This window comes from Rhinatrema bivittatum, chromosome 17 (genome assembly GCF_901001135.1).
Source record: "Rhinatrema bivittatum chromosome 17, aRhiBiv1.1, whole genome shotgun sequence".
In the NCBI taxonomy this organism is placed as follows: domain Eukaryota; kingdom Metazoa; phylum Chordata; class Amphibia; order Gymnophiona; family Rhinatrematidae; genus Rhinatrema; species Rhinatrema bivittatum.
In genome coordinates, this window is record NC_042631.1 from 16,419,238 (window position 1) to 16,438,886 (window position 19,649).

The 19,649-nt window shown below is 42.0% G+C and overlaps 1 protein-coding gene across 1 annotated transcript in view; it reads left to right on the forward strand.

Moving 5' to 3' along the window:
* The window catches only part of KIAA1549L (KIAA1549 like), a 123,936-nt gene that overhangs the window by 53,553 nt on the left and 50,734 nt on the right, over positions 1-19,649 (forward strand). Inside the window, exons 11-15 of the mRNA XM_029583086.1 lie at positions 1,011-1,210; positions 4,222-4,331; positions 5,709-5,887; positions 7,598-7,733; positions 16,632-16,645. Of these exons, the coding sequence (XP_029438946.1) occupies positions 1,011-1,210; positions 4,222-4,331; positions 5,709-5,887; positions 7,598-7,733; positions 16,632-16,645 (639 nt within the window). The remainder of the gene's footprint in view (positions 1-1,010; positions 1,211-4,221; positions 4,332-5,708; positions 5,888-7,597; positions 7,734-16,631; positions 16,646-19,649) is intronic.

Here is a 19,649-nt window from a genome sequence, read left to right on the forward strand (position 1 = left end):
TCTGGTGAATCATGGGGCACCATCTTGACGGATATTTCATTTCTTCACATGGACGAGCAGCAATATATTTTATGTGTTGTGCCTTATGAGTAGCAAATAAATTCAATGAACGAGCAATTAAGGATTATATTTGCCTGTTGAAGGGGTGGCCAACTCCGGTCATCTAGAGCCACAAACAAGTCTGTTTTTTAGGATATGTAAAGTGACTATGCATTAGATAGATCTGAAAAGCACAGCCTCCATTGTAAGCAAATATGTTTCATGCATATTCATTATGGATCTCCTGAAAACCAGGCCTGTTTGTGGCTCTTGAGGACCGGAGTTGGCCACACCTGGCCTATTGGATCAATAATCTACTGTGTAACTGCAGCTATCTTAAAAGAAAAACACATCTTAAAGACAATATAAAACACTTATTTGATACCTGCTCCACTCCCCAGCCAACTTTACTGGTTGGGGAAGGGGAACAGGGATGCCATGTCTACTTGACTGACTCATTGGGGGTAATCTTAATTCTGCTATTGTCCACACTGTAAGGCCTGATTCACTCAGTATTGTTCCCATGGACAGAGAATGGGAGAATGCCTTAGTGACTCAGACCCAGAGTGCGTAATCTGCCTCCTCTGTTAGGTATAATTCCTTAGCAATCCTACTATCGCCTAGAGAAAGCAATAATTTTTCTTAATTAAAATGAATGTCAATCTTAGGTTGTTAACCTATACTTAGCTAATAGCCACTGCTATTAATTGCATCAGTAGCATGGGTTCTTCTTAGTGTTTGGGTAATTGCCAGGTTCTTGTGGCCTGGTTTTGGCCTCTGTTGGAAACAGGATGCTGGGCTTGATAGACCCTTGGTCTGACCCAGGATGGCAATTTCTTATGTTCTTATATGTTGTTGTTATGTATACTTGCTTTGTACCCTGCTGCGAACACTATCAAATATGTAGGGACCATGAATTTTTTAAAATAAGATAAAAATTATGCATCAAAATCTGTTACTTCGCATTACAGCAAGGACCCCGTTTATCTTTCCAGCCAGTCCAAGGGTTTGATTATGCAAAGCAGCATTTAGGTCAACAGGGAGCTGACAGCGAAGTTGTTCCTGTTACCCAAGAAACTGTTGTACTACCTTTCCCCGTCTCCCAGGACAGAGAAATTACTCAGGATGGAAGCACGGTGAAAACCGTTAAATCCACCGACACAAGGAAAAGGTAGGTACTGACATTTATTTTAAAACCTCTGTAACCCACCTCAGCCCTCCATGGACTGTTAAAACATTACCCTCACTAAGCTGTGCAGCGGAGCCACATGGTTGATAAAACACCCCGTATCGCACCCCCCCCCCGAAAGTGCACGCCTACGTCGCCGTGTGCGTAATAACCCTCCATTTCCGGACAGAAGCAGGGATTATATAAAGGTGACTTGAGTTTTTCCTTATGAAAATACGTGTGCACACACTTCCAAGCACCAGATCGCCAAGACCTCCACCAGTTGATCCAGAACATCACCAGTTCACTGCCACCCAAAAACTGCAGACAGAAGAAAAGTCAAATTTAATTTCTGTGATTTGAGATGTACAAGCTGTGTGCATGTTTCATGACTTATGCGTGCATTCCGTTTATAAAATATGTAAATGTGTGCATTATTCTATACCCTCCACCCCAGAAAGACGTCTTGCTACACACATACTATTCCACATGGCAGCGACATTAAGCTGTACTCTCGCCTTCTAAAAATGTGCTTAATGTGCACAGAAGCTATTTACGCACGTGTTGACACTGAATTTACATGCACAACCCGCCTGCATGAGTCTTTTTGAAAATTCACCCCAAAAGTCAAAATCAACAGCATTTCTATGTACCAAGTAACCTCAATTAATTGCGTTCTTTAAATAGAAGTGGTTATTCTTCTAAAATCATTGTCTGTCCAGCCCTATGGCTATCCTGCAACTTTTCAATAATTTTCTCTATGGTCTTGCATCCATTTACTGGATAAAGTGATGTTACTTCTCTTTTAGTGTTTGGTACAGCGCTTTCAATTTCTATTAAAACAAAAATTCTTATTAAATAGTAAAACTGAAGAATACATAATCAGCAAATTTCTTATTGTGTGCAGGGTCCTGTAGGGCTGCAGAAGGTCTGCAGTGCATTTTGCACATTCATAGCATCATTGAGCATGCCCTGTTCACCTTGATCCCGACCTACTTATGCTATATTAGAGTCTCTGATGTTTTGTGTTTGGTTTTCTGTAACTGAAAAATACTTACATATGGAAAATAATCAAACTAAGCAAATATCAGATATGACAGATATTACATATACAGTAGCAGAGAGAGAGTGATACTGCACTAGTAGTAGTGTTTATACTAGCTATAAGAGACTCTACTCTGACTCAGTTGTAACTTTGCTTGGATAATAAGAGTCAGTAATTCAGCCTCAGTCAAATCTAACTCTAAATTGCTTTTGTGGATTGAAAATATTTGATATATTTTTGTGTAGTGTGAGTTCTTAAATACTATGAACATAAGAATGGTCAAGAACATCCAGATTGGAGCTGTGAGTGGGTGGGATTTATCAGACTTGATGAATTCAATTGCCTATATTGGATGGATTGATTATTTATCTTCACGCTTATATCCTGCATCCTTGGTCCCAAAGGACTTCCCGAGACGGCTTATGACATATTATTCCCACCTTCCCTGGTTTGTATTTAGATGGAATCAGTTCATCTATCCCTAGTAAAGAATCTGGATAATCCTAGCATGGCAGGAGTAAATTCAGCAAAGTCAAAGGGCTTAGATGGAGAGTTAGAATATATTTTTGTAGACTAGGATCTTGTAACTGTTATGGTGAAAACCAATTAGAAAAAAAAGACTAAGTAGGGTGGTACGTTAATGGAAAAAAAAAAAAAAGAAATATGAGCTAAAAACACAGACGGCAATTTTCAAAAATCCAGAAAATGGATAACTTATCTGGCTAACTTTGGTCAGATATGTTATCAGGAATATTCATGGGATAAACTTTTTGAATACTGTCAGTTAAGTTTAAAATTATCCAGGCAATGTTCAAACAAAGCTAGGTAGGTTTTAAAGTTATCCAGGTAGGTGTTCCCAAATAACCTTATCCAGGCAATGTTTAAACAAAGCTAGGTAGGTTTCAAAGTTATCCAGGTAGGTGTTCCCAAATAACCTTATCCAGGCAATGTTCAAACAAAGCTAGGTAGGTTTCAAAGTTATCCAGGTAGGTATTCCCAAATAACTTTATCTGAGAATATTCAGTAGGATAAATGTTTGAATATATCTGGGGTGCTACTACTAATTTAAATTAGAAAATTATAATATATATTTTTTATGATAGAAGCCGCATCAGCAAGCCAGACGACGGTAGTGGGGTCACTTGCCGTCCGGACTACTCGTCACTTGCGGCGTGATTATTTTCGAGTTTGAAAGTCAATATTTCAATAAATGCTTTGATAATGTCATCTGTTCTTTACGTGAAAGATGAAGAATACAGCCCACTTAAAAAATTAAAAAATAATAAATAAAAAATAAAAAATATAAAAAATATATATTATAATTTTCTAATTTAAATTAGTAGTAGCACTTAGGGTACACACAGTTTTAAAGATTGAATTGATTGTCTTTTTGTTTTTTTCGTATTTACAGTAATAAGACACATTGTGGTTCTTTTTTTGTTTGTTGAATATATCTGGGAGCATGGCCATGTCTAGAGATAGCCAAATAACTTATCTGAGTTAACCGGATAAGTTACGTGGCTTACGCATCTGAATACATTTTACCTGAATAATGACTTTTCCAGATAAAATTTAGCTGAATAAGTGCCAGCAATATTCAAACATTGACATTCACATGGATAACTCACAAGATATTGGCATACATTCCTTGGAATATTTGACCCTAAGAGACCAGGATAGTGTAGAATACTATTTAGAAGGTGTTATAAGGATATTTGTCATAATTGTAAACAGGAGTTGGTCAGGAAGTATGCTCTTATATGATTTTTAGCTGATTTTGTACAAATTGTCTTGGTTTTCAGTTTGTAACAGTTATGATATTCTTTTTCTATATAATTGTTTGTCACAGCCATTTTATTTATAATTATAATGTGAAAGACTAACAAAACTGCTTGAATAAAATCATGACTTGAGGTCTTGCATGTACAAGAAACACCTTATTCTCCGTTGTTGCTATGGTTACTTACAGTCGGTCATCTAGTGAAAATGTTTCCCTCATCAGTAATGAATTGGGAAAGCCAAGCCTGGGGAGAAGCTCACCACAGAAAGCAAGGAAAGAGGAGCCAGGAAAAAGCAATGGTGAGAAGCAGAGGCTTTTACATTTATCACATGTTGGAAAAATAAGTGCTCATCTTGAGCCAGCCCAGTGGCTCGATGGCAGGGGCTGCTGCGGAGCTAGCATTCACAGCCCCTGGATTGGGAGGGAGTTGAGGTCATCGCTCAAGGGGGTGTCGCCTAGCTGCCAGATTCAGGGCCCATGATTGCAGAGTTTCGGAAGGATGCCCAGCCCGTGACTCTGGCTGGGTACTTTCACTGCGGTGACCAGACTTAGGTACGTTGGGGGAAGAGTAGTATTTGGGAAATAAGGGAGAAAAAAAAAATGCCAGGTTATTGCAAATGAAAGCTCGTTGTGGACTTGCAAAGGAAACTGCAGGGTGACGAGAAAAAAAATGTGCATGTGTCCATGTATGTCCCATACCTGAGAAGTTGCATTAAGATTGTGATACATTCCAGAAACATCCAGCATGATATCATATCACTACCGGAGCTTCCAAGTCTCCATGCGTATCCCGCACCTGAAGAGCTGCATTCATATTTTCTTCTTGTGTCATATTGTTCAAATGAAGGATAACGTTATGCGTTCCAGTAACATCCAGCATGATATGTACTTCATGTCCATTCACTACCAGAGCTTCCAAGTCTCCCATTTTCAAGGAGGACACTTTCAACCATTCCTGATGTGTCCCATTGCATTGTGGTATTTGTAGTCCTGCTTGTATTTGAAATCAGTATGACAGACCGATTCCAGACTTAAGCAGGAGAAGCTGTGTCAAAAAGCCAGGAGCGGCCTCACATTTCTCATAGAAGCTTGGCAGCTCCGAACTGAATACATTAGGCCTGATTCTCTGCTGCTTTTCTCCCACACTGTGTCAGTAGGAAAAGTCCGTGATGAATCAGATTCATCTTGCAATATTTTTACATGTTGTGGGCAGTTCTGAATGTTTACAGATTTCCTTTCTACAGTATTTTATGAATTGCTCAAGTGGCCTCATATTTTCCTAGGTTTTATGTGCTTATGCCTAGGACAATTCACTAACCAATGTATTTCGCCGAATGACCTCAAGCTTGACCCATGAGTACAACAGGCAAGAGAATGATCCTAGGACTATTACTGAAGTTATTTTTTGTCTCAGGCATTTCTACATAGGTAGGTAGTTTAGCTTGAAAGTAATCCCAAGGTCCATCGACTGCAACCATCTACTGATTCTCTAACAGCTCTTTCTACGTGGTGTCCCAAAGAAAGGTGAAGAACACATATATTACATCTGTGGCCCATGCTGTCACCATAAATCATTGGCATGTGCTCACCTCATGCTTCCACTCTTCTGTGGTTCCCATAGCTCTTTGATTACCTGTTAAACCCTGTAAACGTACCTTCTAATTATTGTACTCCAGGGCCCGTAAGTGATGAAGAGGAAGGAAGCATTTTGTTTGATAACCATGCCAAATTTACTTCTGATCCATTTGACACATCTTCAGGATCTGTACAGCTGATTGCAATAAAACCCGTGGCTTTGCCTCCTGTTCACCCTTCCTCCGACCAGAGCCAAGAATCGGCTGTAATGAATGGCGAGGTAAGGAGAAATACCCTACATGCATTGTGGAAAAAGAGTGATAGCTTTTCTTGACCAGATAAGGAGGGATATCCTAAGGCGCCGTACATACGACTGGGTATCCTAGCTACATTCTGTTCTTGTTTGTATTTCATAGAAACATGATGGCAGGAAAAGACCATACAGAGTGTCTAGCCTGCCCATCCACCCCAACTACTCAGCTGCACAAACCCTGCTGCTCCCCTAGAGATCCTCTGTGTTTATCCCTTGCTTTTCTGAATTCAGATACTGTCCTCGTCTCCATCACCTCCACTAAAAGGCTTGTACCATGCATTCCACCACCCCTTCTATTAAAAAACAAACAAAAAAAGAAATATATATATATATATATATATATATACACACACTTTTAAAAATTATTCCTGAGCCTACGATCTTGCACTCTCATCCCATCACCCCTTGTTCCAAAGTCTCCTTTCTATTCTTCTCTATCATATCTTCTCTTGCTTGCCTTTCCCCTAGGATAGGCTTCTAGGAAGTAATTTTCAATAGTCCGTGTTGTGTTCAAAGCATGGAAGTTATTTTAATCCCCTTGCATTGCACCAGTTCTTAGAGGAAAATGACCTGAATTGTTTCCTTTTGAAAAAGAGCAGTAGGTACAGAGTTTGCCATCTATGCACCCGCTGTTTCTGTGGGTGCAGGGGGAAGGGGCAGGGTGATATCAATAGCCGTTGCATTTTTGGAAATCCCATGTACATATGCTATTTTCATGTCCTGACCTTTTAATGCAGCTAAAAGCCTGCATGCTACGTAGCTTGCACACATGTTCAGCCACATCTGAAAAGGTTCCTTTTATCAAGGTAAATGCCTCTGAAACTTACGTAAGAACATAAGGCTTGGGTCTGACCAAGGGTCCACCAAGCCCAGTATCCTGTTTCCCAGCAGTGGTCAATCCAGGTCCACAGGTACCTGGCAGGATCCCAAGGGGTAGATAGATTCCATGCTGCTCATCTCAGAGATAAGCAGTGGATTTCTGCAACTCCGCCTTAATAATAGTTTATGACTTTTCCTCCAGGAACTTCTCCAAACCTTTTTTAAAACTCAGCTTCACTAACAGCTTTCACCACATCCTCTGGCAATGAATTCCAGAGATTAATTATATATCACTCACAAACTTGCTCTGCTAAAGCTTTAAGAATCACTTTATGCGTCTTCTATGGACAAATAAGCTTGTGGCTGTAAAAATTGTAAAGAAGTTACTTGGCTACTGGTTTGACTCTTTTGAAAGATGTGTCTAGTGTGTGAAATACTTATCTTCACACAAGTGCAGCAGCTTTATAAAGAAATGTGCTAAGGTGTTCGTGAGATGGACCCAGCAGATCCATGCTCACTGCGTGGCAGATGGAAGGAGGGCGGCTGAGCTTTTATCTGTCCTGTGCCAGTGACACTGGAAATTATTTATCTTTTTTCCCATTACGCAGTTTCCATGCAGTTGTTTCTTGCAGATTACTAGCCAACAGCACGAGAATCCAAAGACAAAAATTATTTAACTGGAAAACTTTAAAAAAAACATTTGTCTCTCTGTTTCTTTTTTCATTACACCTAGTGCTGCTAAGTGAAAGCAAAATGAAGAGCAGCACTAGGGTTATGGGGGGAGGGGGGGGCACGTGTGTAACGGCGGGACCGCCGCAGGATCATTTCTGTAGAGAAGAACTTGTTTTCTTTCGCCAGGTTAACAAGGCGCTGAAACAGAAGTCCGACATCGAGCATTATCGCAATAAACTGCGCCTGAAAGCCAAGAGGAAGGGTTACTACGACTTTCCACAGACTGAGGGCAACAGGTCTCTGACAGAAAGACAAAGCAGGCGTATGAAAAAACCCAAAGGGAAATTGACAATGTTTTGAATCCGGATACCGATGGGTCTTCTCCATTGGCCGACCCTAAAACCAGGTAGAAGCTTGCTTATATTGTGGCGCGCATTAGGAGAGCTGCTCTAGGTCTGCTCGAAGGGCTGTGCGGGATATGACTGTGAGCAGAAATACAGCGGCAGTCGCACAGACCATGTGCCGAAGGGGGGGGGGGGGGGGGGAGGCTGCTGGTAACTGCTTTATTTTTGGGCAGTGGAGAGCTGGCGGCAGCAGGACTTTGCACTGCATGAAACTGGGCTCTGTAAATTGATGAGCTTTAGGGATGTGCAGGCCAAAGAGATTTGCTTTGGTTTCTTTTTGTTATTTCAAGGTGGGGGGGGGGGGGGTTTCCATTTTTCAGTTTGTTAATGTTTAATTACTTTGGTTTGATTCCTGGCTAAAATGACTCCCAAACAAAACAAAACAAAGAAAAAAAATGGAATGACTCCTTCCTGAGGCCCCTAAAGACACCTGCATGGGCTACACCTGCCCAAGCCCCTCTGATACCCCCCTCCCCGTTTCTGCCATCCCAAAGAAAGCTGAGGGGCCTGAACCTACCCATCTGGGCTGACCTGAGTTCATCCGGGGCCTCCCTGGGCCCTCCTGCCCCTGAGAAATGTGCCAGGGCTAGAACCTCCCCAGTCTCGCTTACCCCTGCCATACAGAAGCAATGCCCCCTCACTCCTGCCCTGAAGCAAATCCTTTAAAAAGGAAATGGCACTGGCCAGCCCTAATACTGGTGCCATGCGATGTTAAAACTGTGCCCATCTCAAGGCCAAAGGGTGACATTTTCTTGAAGTGGCTATTGGAGCAACATTGGAAACCGCCGGGCTCGCCATACGAATGGTGCATTAATCCCAGGGTCCAGAAAGACCTTGCAAAGGTATGAGGTGGGTGGGGGGCCTGGCAGGGCTAATTTTGGAAAGATGAAGGGGGGGGGGGTGTCTGTGATTTAGGCTGCCAGGCCTATGCAGGACCTTTTTTTTTTTTTTTTTTGCAATATAACTTAACCAGCTATATAATTTTACTCAAAATAATTTGGCCACATGAGGCTAGATAATTTAAAACTTAACTAGAGCTATTCTAAACTTAGCTGGATAACTTTAATCTTCAGTATTCAGTGGGGCATTTATCCTGCTGAATATCCTGGATAACTTCTAGCCGGATAAGTTAACTGTTTTAGAGTTTTTTGTATATTGGCCCCAATGTTTTTAAATGCTAAAATTTCCTCTGTCATTGACTTGATAATTGTTGTCATAGTGGTTTTGTAATTTTTATGTGTATATGTAGTTTGTGGTTGCTTATTACATGTATTTTATGTATTGCGGTTTGTCTTTGATGTAACTCCCTTTTTTCCAGGCTCTCCCAAAATGAGCAAGGGGGCCTCCTTCAGATACTGCAGAGGTGAAGGAAAACCTGGCCCCAGCTCCGGATCAGGAGTCTTTCATGGGGGTACAGCAAAGCTAATAAAATGCAAAAGGGATCACATTCACTGTTTACATTAAACAAGTTCCATCCAGCAAGTTGTTTGTGTTCCAAAACAAAATAAGACTTTAGTAAAAATCAAGTAAAGCAGTATAAAAATAGGAAAGTAGATAAAACAGTTTCCTCAGACTGCTTGAATTAGGGCTTCCTCTCCTTTAGGACCCAAATTAAACTTGAATTCCTTTGCTCTCACGTAGAAAAAAAAGTACTCAGACAATCATGTGGTGAACAGTGCAGCAAGGACAAATTTCTATCCCAGAGACCTGGGAATAGTCACCCTCCAGGAACTCACTCTGACTGATTGAGACAGAGAAACAGCAGCTCTGGATAACCCCCTTGCTGTCTCTCCCTTACTCCTCTGGTCGACTCCCTCTAGTGCCTCATGGAGATCCACCTTTTTTTAGAATGGACCAGGAAAAAACACTCTACATCCTCTGGAACTTCACATTCCTGGATTGTTCCTTACTATAATCTATTGGGAAGGCTGAATCAGCCTTACATTGATTATTCGCCCGATACATTTTTGCAGCTGGATGTTGTTTTTATTTGATTGTAACTCACCTACTGCACTGCATGCATAAAGTGTCAGAAAAAAAGAAGTAAAAATAAGGGAATCACGAGCCAAGCTTGGAATTCAGGTGTTGAGAACGTGAGAAGATTTCCGTAAAGTAACCCTTGTGGTACTTTACCAAAAGTTCCTGTAAGGTGCACTGCTTCCTGCTCCAGGAAAGATTCAGATGCGCTGAGTAGGAGGAGCGCCATTTCTCTATGGAAGTTTGGAAAGAGAAGCATTCATGTCCTTTGACCCTTGCTATCTCTGCAGATGGGGGTTAGGTGCTGGGAAAGTGTGCATCTTAAATATGTGTGTTCTTAGGTGTTGGAAAAGTACGCATCTTCAATGCCTGTGTGCTTAGGTGCTGGGAAAGTGCGCATCCTCAATGCGTGTGTGCTTAGGTGCTGGGAAAGTGTGCATCCTCAATGTGTGTGTGCTTAGGTGCTGGGAAAGTGTGCACCTTCAATGCGTGTGGGTGTACTTCCCCCCCTGAAGTTGTACCCTTGAGAAAGTCTCCATGTATAGCCATTTACTGAAACCAAGCATTTGCATGCAAGCTACTGCGCAGGGCAAGTTCTAAAAAAAACCTTCCCTTTGTTAGTATGATTGCCCCTCTTAAATCCACATTTCAATAAATGCAGATTTAAATAAATAAAGCCTTTAATATACGGGTTTGTGTTCTCATAGTATGGAGAGAAAATTTTATTTTGAATTATCTTCGTTCTGTGAGCTTAATATGTACTGAATATAGGATTAATTTTGAGATTTATTACATTAACGTTTCATCATCTAATAAACAGCACCATTTGGTATGTGTTGATTCATTCATCGCTGGGTTTATGTGGTATTGAGGCTTTGTTTGCAGGCAGATGAACAGCTCCGTGTACAGAAGCAGGCAGTCTCTGAACAGCCCAAGCCCAGGAGAGACAGAGATGGACCCTCCTCGTAATCCGTTGACAGGCCAAGAAGCGGGATTCGCAACAGTGGGATATGATTACGTTTATATAATTGCATTTTGTTAGACTTAATTTAACTATAATTGGTCCCTGAGTAACAATACATTAAAATATTTTTCTTAAATTGTGGCTTAATTGCATCTTGAAATATCTTAAGATTTCTTGTTTAACTAAAAACATTTTCTGTTTCTGCGCAGATGCTGATAAACATCTTTTTCATGCAAATAGTAATAAAGTGCATGCAGCCAATTCTACAACATGAAATACAACACACACACACACACTCACAGGCAAATTAAACCGTATTCTGTGCAACAGAGGTGTAGGCTCTGGGCATATGACATGAAACTTCTTACACAAGAGAAATGTAGAAATGTTCTGTTCTTTTAGTTATTTGCTAAACTGCAAACCACAAACATTCTCTACGAATAGTTTTTATGGAAACCGCCTAGAAACGCTGATTAGGTGGTTTATAAATTTGGAATAAATATCCCACTCCCGTCACCCCATCCTGCCCTTCCTCTCTTGCCGCTTAGTGCTCTGCCCACCTCCCCATGTTCTCCTGTCCGTTCCCATTTCACCCATATCATGGCTACAGTGTTTGTCTGCGTGACTGTGCTGTGTAGGGGATCGAGTGTCCTTTGTGTAAAGAGGGTTATGGCACCCCTAGTGGCCACAGGCAGAACCATAGACAGAGAAACAGCAGTCAAGGATAATATATATATATATACAAGCCGTTAAGCCCATTAAAACGGGCTACATCCCTCTCTCTCACCTCCCCCTCATTCTCTCTCCCCTCACTCTTCACCACCCCCTACCTCCCTCCCTCTCACCCACTCTCCTCCCTCTCCCTCAGTCCCTCCCTCCCACTCAGTCTCACTCACTCCCTCCCCTCTCTCCCTCCCTCTCACTCTCCCTTAGTCCCACTCCCTCCCCCTCAGTCCCACTCCCTCCCCCTCTCCCTCAGTCCCACTCCCTCTCTCTCAGTCCCACTCCCTCCCTCCTCTCTCTCTCTCTCCCCCCTCCCTCTCTCTCCCCCTCTCTCTCCCCTCCCCCTCCTCATCCCTCCCTCCCCCCTCTCTTCTCCCCCCCTCCCCTCTCCCCCCTCACTCAGTCCCACTCCCTCCCTCCCCTCACTCAGTCCCACCCCTCTCTCTCTCCTCCCTCGCTGCCACCGCCGCTGCATCCACGCCGCCGCTGCCACCCACCGCCGCCGCCGCTGCCACTCACCGCCGCCTCCCGATGCCGCGCGCCTCCCGACGCCGCCGCTGCCACTGGATGCCGCTGCCACTCGACTCCGCCATTTTTTTTTCTTTTTTTCTGGCTCAGACCGACGTGCTCGCCCGCACATGCGTGGTAGAGCTGGTCTCTACTGCGCATTTGCGGCACGTCGGTCATCCTTCGTTTATTAGGTAGGATATAACCCAGAGAAGACCAGAAGGTAGATGGATACTATTTACATAAATGTCTGAACATTTTCTCCTCCTCAGACTGAACCTGAGATAATAGAAGAAACAAACATTGATCAAGTCAGGGACCTAGAAGCTCCTGCCAAAATCCCGTCAAGTTAAGGGCCATTCTGAGACATCGACCTTGAGATTCTCAGCCTTCTATGGATGAAGTCAGACAGCAGATGCATATGCTGCTGGAGGAGGCATTCAGTCTGGCTTCTGCCGGGCCATGCTGGAGCTAAAAGACAACGGGAGGGCTACGTTCCCACACAGCAACTACAATATGCCGAGGTTGTGACCAGTGCTCCTGGAACCATGAGCCGACCACCAGGAGGGGTGCAGTGGATGCCCACCTACGGGACCTGAAATGTATCCATACAGTCTTCCAAGACCGGTAAGTTATTCTCTTTGTTTTTTGTTTTGTCTTTTTTTTTTCTCATTTTCCGCCACCCATGACGTACTCAGACAGCTCTGGGGGAATGAAGAGGAGCTTTCCTCCAGGGCAGAGGCCACCGTCATGGTGGCAGCCACCCTTCCTCCCTTCCTAGGCCTGAGCACACCCACCTCTCCGGTATGCCCAGACCAACTGGCCCTTGATCTTCAGTCTCCTGCTTTACAGCACCCAGGTAAGTCATTCTTTTACTGTATTGTCCTGCGGCTTACAGTTATAGGAGTCTATGTAGTGGAGCTTATTGGGCATTTTAAGGGCCTTTCCAGTATGCTAATTGTACGTAGTAAGCCAGGCATTGAGGGTCATTTTCAATGGTTTGCATAACTGAGCACATATAAGCATAAGTAGGCACCTAAAGTTACAGCAGTCTAACTATAATAAAGAGGAAAGCTGCCCCGCACCTGCATCATCACTGGTATGCAAATTGAGCTCCACCCCTTCTCTCCCTGTATTCTCCAGCTCCGCCCCTCTCTCTCTGTATTGTCCTAATCCACTGTCTACTACCACATATGGAAATTGAGGTCTACCTCTTTCTCTAGCTGAGCTCTCCAGTTTCTGCCCCCTCTTTCTCAAATGACCAATTTCCTCCCTACTACCACACAGTACACCCAAGCTCATGCACGCACTCTCTGCTACCACACATTTCAGTTATGCACATCCCACACTTCACGGTATTCCCCCATCCTCGGGTGGGCTTTTACTACTAGTGCAGAAGTTCATAAAATACCAGATATCACTGTCTGTCATAGATGGAGATGAGAGGCCGGGGCTGTAGGTGAAAGGCAAGAGCAAATGTTTGTTAAGCCCTGTAGCTACTAAGTATACAACTGAGAAAAGTAGGGGCAATAAATCAGTGATTCTCACCCACACATATATACAGTATATATACTGTATCAGCGACTTAAAACAAATTAGCAAGGCTTGGCAGTAAAGCTATACACAACATTACAGGCTTATCACTAGGTCCCTAGCAATAAGCATCAACACTTCCCTGATGAGAATGCCCTGTACTCTTCAGCAGTGTTGACTATGTGGTCTCAACCAGGGCTGAAACAATACCAGGGATTTCACTTCTTGTGCTTAGCGGAGAGCTCGAGGAAAGTTTCGGTCTCTTATGCCGGTAGTTAATGCATACCGTAATGATTCTTTGTTTCCCTGCTCCTCCTTGAAGCACTGCCAAGCCAACCGATAAGAAAAACTGCTACGTGTTTCAGCACTTCCCTGACACGGTGGCATTCCCACCTCTGATCACCATTTTTGCACAGTCGTTCCCCCCTCATTTATGGGACTTCTGTCCCTAAACTGAATGCCGAAATGCCTTCAGAGCCTAATACCCTGCGGCATGTTTCAGTGCAGGGATCCACACACTTTATGTGCCTATTTTATTAAAGTATGCTCATTTTTATACGTGTTAAATAATTGTACCACTTTTGTGCAGTAGCCCTCAGTTTATGCGCAGAGACAGGTATTTATAAAGTTGGACGAGATATATGCTTATCTCACTCATGAAAATGTTTGCTTACTTTGTGAGAAGATAAGAGTAACAAAGCAAGCATTTAAATATGAAGTACTTCTTACTTCCTGAGTGTACAGCGGATGAAACTTCAGGAACCACTCAGCAAGGACACAGTATTAGAGTCAACAAATAGACAATGGGCCTGATATTCAGCTCCACTTAGCTGGCTAAGTGCCACCATTTGAATATCCGGGCGTGGTCAGCAGCTGTAACTTATCTGGCTACATTTTTATCTGGCTAAAAAGTTAGCCGGCTAAGGCCTCGATTCATCATTCATCGCTGAATGATGAATCCAGCGAAAACGGGGGCGGGGGGGGGGGTGGGCCTGCGAAGCCCGCAGCCTTCACATCACCGCGGTGTGCAGCTGCCGATTTTCGCACCGAATAGCGCCACTGTGAAAAGTGTGCTATTTGGTGTGCCTACTGCCGACGATAATGTTGGTAACGTTATCGCCGGCAGCGAAGATACTGCCGACTCCACCCCCCCTCTGCCTCGACTTCTCCCCTTCCCCTAATTTGCATGCTATCGCACACAAAAGGGCGTGAGATAAGCCTTTGATAAATGACCCCATAAGTGAGAAACAAGATGGGAGAATTCCAGGGTGGAGTTTAGCTGGATAAATGCCAATTCAGCATCATTCAGCTTAGTGGGTGATCATCAAGTCGGGTTAATGCTCTAACACATGTCATAATGCGTATATCGCACAATATCACTGCTATAGAGCACTGTCGGGGAGATATTGCATGATATTTTGCATCTCTCTGTCTGGATACCCTCCCCTTTTACAGTGAACTTTTGCATGTGATTTGCATGCACGAATAATGCAAATGCATGCAAAGAAAGTCATTACTAATCAATTTGATGTAAATATTTTATCACGGCTGACAGAATGTGGTCAGCCACGGACCCTAATTGGGTCCCAAGGCTCCTGCCACACATTTAAAGTGGCAGGAAAAAAAAATCACAGTAAATGGGCAGGTTGAGCGGGATCACTGCTGACCCCCGTCTCAACCCGGGGCCACCAGTTTGAGGCATCCTCGTCTCCACCAAAATGTTAATTAAAAAAAAGAGAACTGCATAACGATGGCTCTGGCCCCCCTTCCCCAAAGCTAAAACATAAAATGTGGCCCTGGCCCCCCACTGCCTCCCAATGCCATACCCCCTACTCCTCCAAGTGACAGAGATCCCCTCCCCAAAAGTAAAAAACAAACAAAACAGGATCTTGGGTCTGGCTGCCATTCCCCCTCCCCTGACCCCAGTCCTGCATCCCCCTGAAATTTTAAAAGGATCCAGCATAGGTGCCAGGTACAACCCTTGCATGCGGCTCAGTTGGCGCCATTTTCCAAAATGGCGCTGACCTGACCTTGCCCCAGCCTTGTGACTGGGATAAGGTCCGGGTATCAGACCCGGCCATGTAACAAGGTCTGATTGCTGGGACTTATTTCAGTCACATGGCTGAGGCAAGATCGGGTCGGCGCCATTTTGGAAAATGGCGCCGACTGGGCTGGGTGTGAGGGTGTAGCCGGCACCTACGCTGGATCCTTTTAAAGTTTGGGGGGGATGTGGGAGAGGAGGGTCAGAGGTAGGTGGAGGGTGGGAAGGGGGGGCAGGCCAGCATTCCTTTTTTTTTTAACTTTGGGGGGATCTTTGTCACTTGGGGGGTGGGGAATGGGGGTATGGCAGCAGGGGGCCAGGGCTACATTTTATGTTTTAGCTTTGGGAAGGATTGCTGTGGCTGTCACCACGCAGTTCTTTTTTATAATTAATATTTTGGGGGAGTCAGGGCCACCTCGCCTGGCAGCCCTGGTTGAGACGGGGATCATGTGACTTTTTTTTTTCTGGCCAGCAGCCATTTAAAGTGTTGGCAGTTGGCAGTTCTGTGAGGTTGAGGCTGCCATCACGTTAAAGGACTGCTTGCCACGTTCTTTTGTCCCTTGGTGTTTGCTGTGAGACAAAAGAACACGTCTTATAGCCGCAGTTCTTTTTCAGAGGAGGGCTCCACTATTGCGGTGACTCCCCCAATGAAAATATATCATGGCTTAGTGCATCCAGGGGTTAGTTAGCCAGATAAGTGCAAGACTGTTATTTGGCTGTCCTAAAATTAGCTGGACTAGTTAGTGGATTCGCTTTTTCAGCTAACTTCTACAGTCAGATAGCAGCTGAATATTGGCCCCCAGTTTTTGGGGGTAATGTTTAACACTAACTTTCAAAGCCTCACGCACATAAGTCTACTTTGAAAATTATCCTGGCAAAACTACACACCGCACACATTACACCTGATATTGGTGCATGTAGTTTTTCTGACAGTTTTATGAGCGGGTTTTCAAATCATAAATTATGCGCATAACTCCCAACCCTGCCCAGGAATCATGTGTAAAAACTGTGCCCATACAATGCAGATGTGAATATTTTTTATGCCAATATTGCTTGTACTGTTTTCTAAAGAACCATTTCTGCAGGTAAAGTACTACTTCCTTGCTGCAAAAGGCCTTTTGAAAATTACCCTTTTGATATATGTATATTTTATGCAACTGATGTATTGTAATGTTATGTATTTTAATTGTAAATTGCTTTGATATATTGTATGAAAGACAATATAATCAAGATGATTAAACTATCTAAAATCTCCCTAAATTTAGAATTCCTATTCACTATTGAAATGATTGGTCAATTAAAAAATAATTTCAAATAGCAGCAGTGTGTTTCCATGGAGCTACCGTACTCTATTACATTCTGTAAACAGCAACTTTGAACTCATTTGAGAATAATGCTTTTGAATAAATTCCTTTATAAACCTTATCTGGACTTGTTTGCTACCAAATATGTACACATGTGGGGACTGTGCTGGAAATATACCGTCTTTATTGTTACATATTTAGTGAGTGAGAATAGGCATTTTCTCTTATTTTAGACAATATTGTAAACCCCACTCTAGCCCCTGCATCTTATGGGCATTATTAAAGTTTCCATTGTGTAGCTCAATGATATTTAGCTTATTAATATTTATTACTATTTCTTTATATCATCTTGATAATGACAAGTGGTAACATATGAATTTAATCTCTGCAACTTACCAATAGAATTTAATAGATTTAACAAAAACTTTATTAACATAAAAATGTAGACAAACACATTAAATAGTGGCCATTTTCCATGCCTTTAATTTGTTGACCAATTACCTGTTAATCCTACCAGTAAGCATATGCTTATCTCAAAGATTAAGCTATGCACATGTAAGTACAAATAGCTGTCTTAGGGTAGAGGATGTGAAGAAATTCATTCTCATGCGAGAGGGACAGTTTTGTGCCCCATAATGAAAGAGAAATACATACATGGAGACCTAACCCTGATCAGAAATACAGCCCTGTCACCATTACAGAATTACAAACAAGCACTTAGCTAGTAAGAGCAAGAATTCATGTTCTTTCAGAGAAGAGATATTTTCAGTAGCCACATCTGTTACTTTAAGATAAGTTAGAAAAGTCCCTAGCTGCCTGCCTGTAAATGACTGTACAGGAAAGGAGTTTAAGAAACTGGATGGTGAAAGTAACATGGCACAGTTTGAACATTGATCCTGAGACCATGTTCAAGATGACTCCTGTGTCCATATCCAGCATGCTGACCTTCCCCCAATGAGACCATCTTTTCCTGAGACAGTGCCAGGGGGAATCACTGACCAGAGAAGTGTCTCCTTTATTTATCCTTTCTTGGGCCATTCTCATAAGTGGTCCTGTATATATTGCTTTTATATGTCTTTTATGTGCTGCTAAATACATATTCAGTTACTGGCTAATACATTACATTACTAATTACTTGCTTAGGATTTTGGGATGTGTTTGTGGTGGGTTATATTACTATTGTTAGTTTGTGTAGGAATAAGTTTACATATATCTGACAAGACACTAGTGGTCCCATATAATCACAATGATGCTTATTAATATGTTATTGAATATATTCACTTCCTTTTTTACAATATATATACTTATTTGCCAGTATCTTTCTGTGTGCATGTCTTATTTACGCCAGGAAACCAAGGCAATGGCCACACAACAGCCAATAAAGGGAAACTATGAATGGCTTATTAAATCAGTTATGGTTCTTTTGATCCTCAACAGATGAAAGCCAAGGTGATGGGGGCCACTATGACCTCCGACATTGCCTGCCTTTATATGTCAGAATTTGAAGATTGTTTTGTGTCTACCTCTCAGTATTAGTCTAATGGTTGTTTGGCTCAAGTGTGTTGATCACATTTTTTTTGCTATGGCAGAGTTTGATTGAGACATTCTTGCAGTTTATAACATTTTTGTTTGCTTATGATCAGTATCTTTTCAGGAGGTTGCTTCTGGAGGTACATAGATATTTTACTGGCTTTGATACAGATCAGATTTTTCATCTAGGGCCAGACATTTGTCTTTGTGTTAAGTGATATTTTATATGATTTTTTTTTAATGTCTTTTCTTACCTGCCTTGATTCTTGAGAAAGATTGGGATATAAATAATGTAAATAAATAAATATTTTATTATCACCAGATCTCTTTTTTAGCTGTGGGGGTAAAGGTAATTTCCAATGGTTTCAAGACATTTATAGAAGTTGACTGACCAGAATTCTTTCCTTAGGTTGATAGTTGTCATCAGATGAGAGAACCTCCCTGTTGGCCTATTCTTTCAATTGTGTTGGAAATGCAAACACACACTGATTTTAAATTCTAAGCCCTTGATATGGTAAAGCACTTTGTTCAGAAGGGTTATCTGTTGTCTGATATAAAAAAAAAAAAGCTTACAGGAAAACTTTGTTTATTAATCATCTCTTATTGCTGCGGGAAAAATCTACTATTGTTACACAAAGATAGTATGCGGTTTTACCATACAATGGTTATACAAAGGCGATTTCTGAGATTATTACATTGCATTGGCCTTTATTTTTCGGCATTATTTTCTTACAAGCATGCAAGGAATGTACATGATTATATTCCGCCTTTTGCCACTTCAAAGTGATTACATTCTAGTTCTTATTTTTGGTTTTTGTTTTGTTGTATATGTGTATGGCATACATTTTTTATGATTGTGTTATGTCTTTTTGTGTTATGTATTTTATATGTTTAATTATTTTGCTTTTGTTATGTTAAATTCTTTTGTTAAATTTATTAAATTCTGTTGATAAATTGTAGAGATTTAAATTCACGTTACCACTTATTTATGACATTTGTTAGATGTGATATCACAATTCTTTTGTATTTTTACCTTAAAATATTCTTGCCTGCCGTTTGTAAAGTAGAAAGCTCGCACTCCAGAAAAAAAATAGCTAAGAAAATCCCAGCATGCGTATCTTCTAAAATGCATTCAGCAGGTTTTAATGAAGTATTTTTAGAATTGTCCTGCTTTTAAAGTTTGATAAACGGATATGAATACAAAAACTGCTCTCTCCCTTCCTCACAGGTATATCGATTTTCTCAGCTTCCTGAA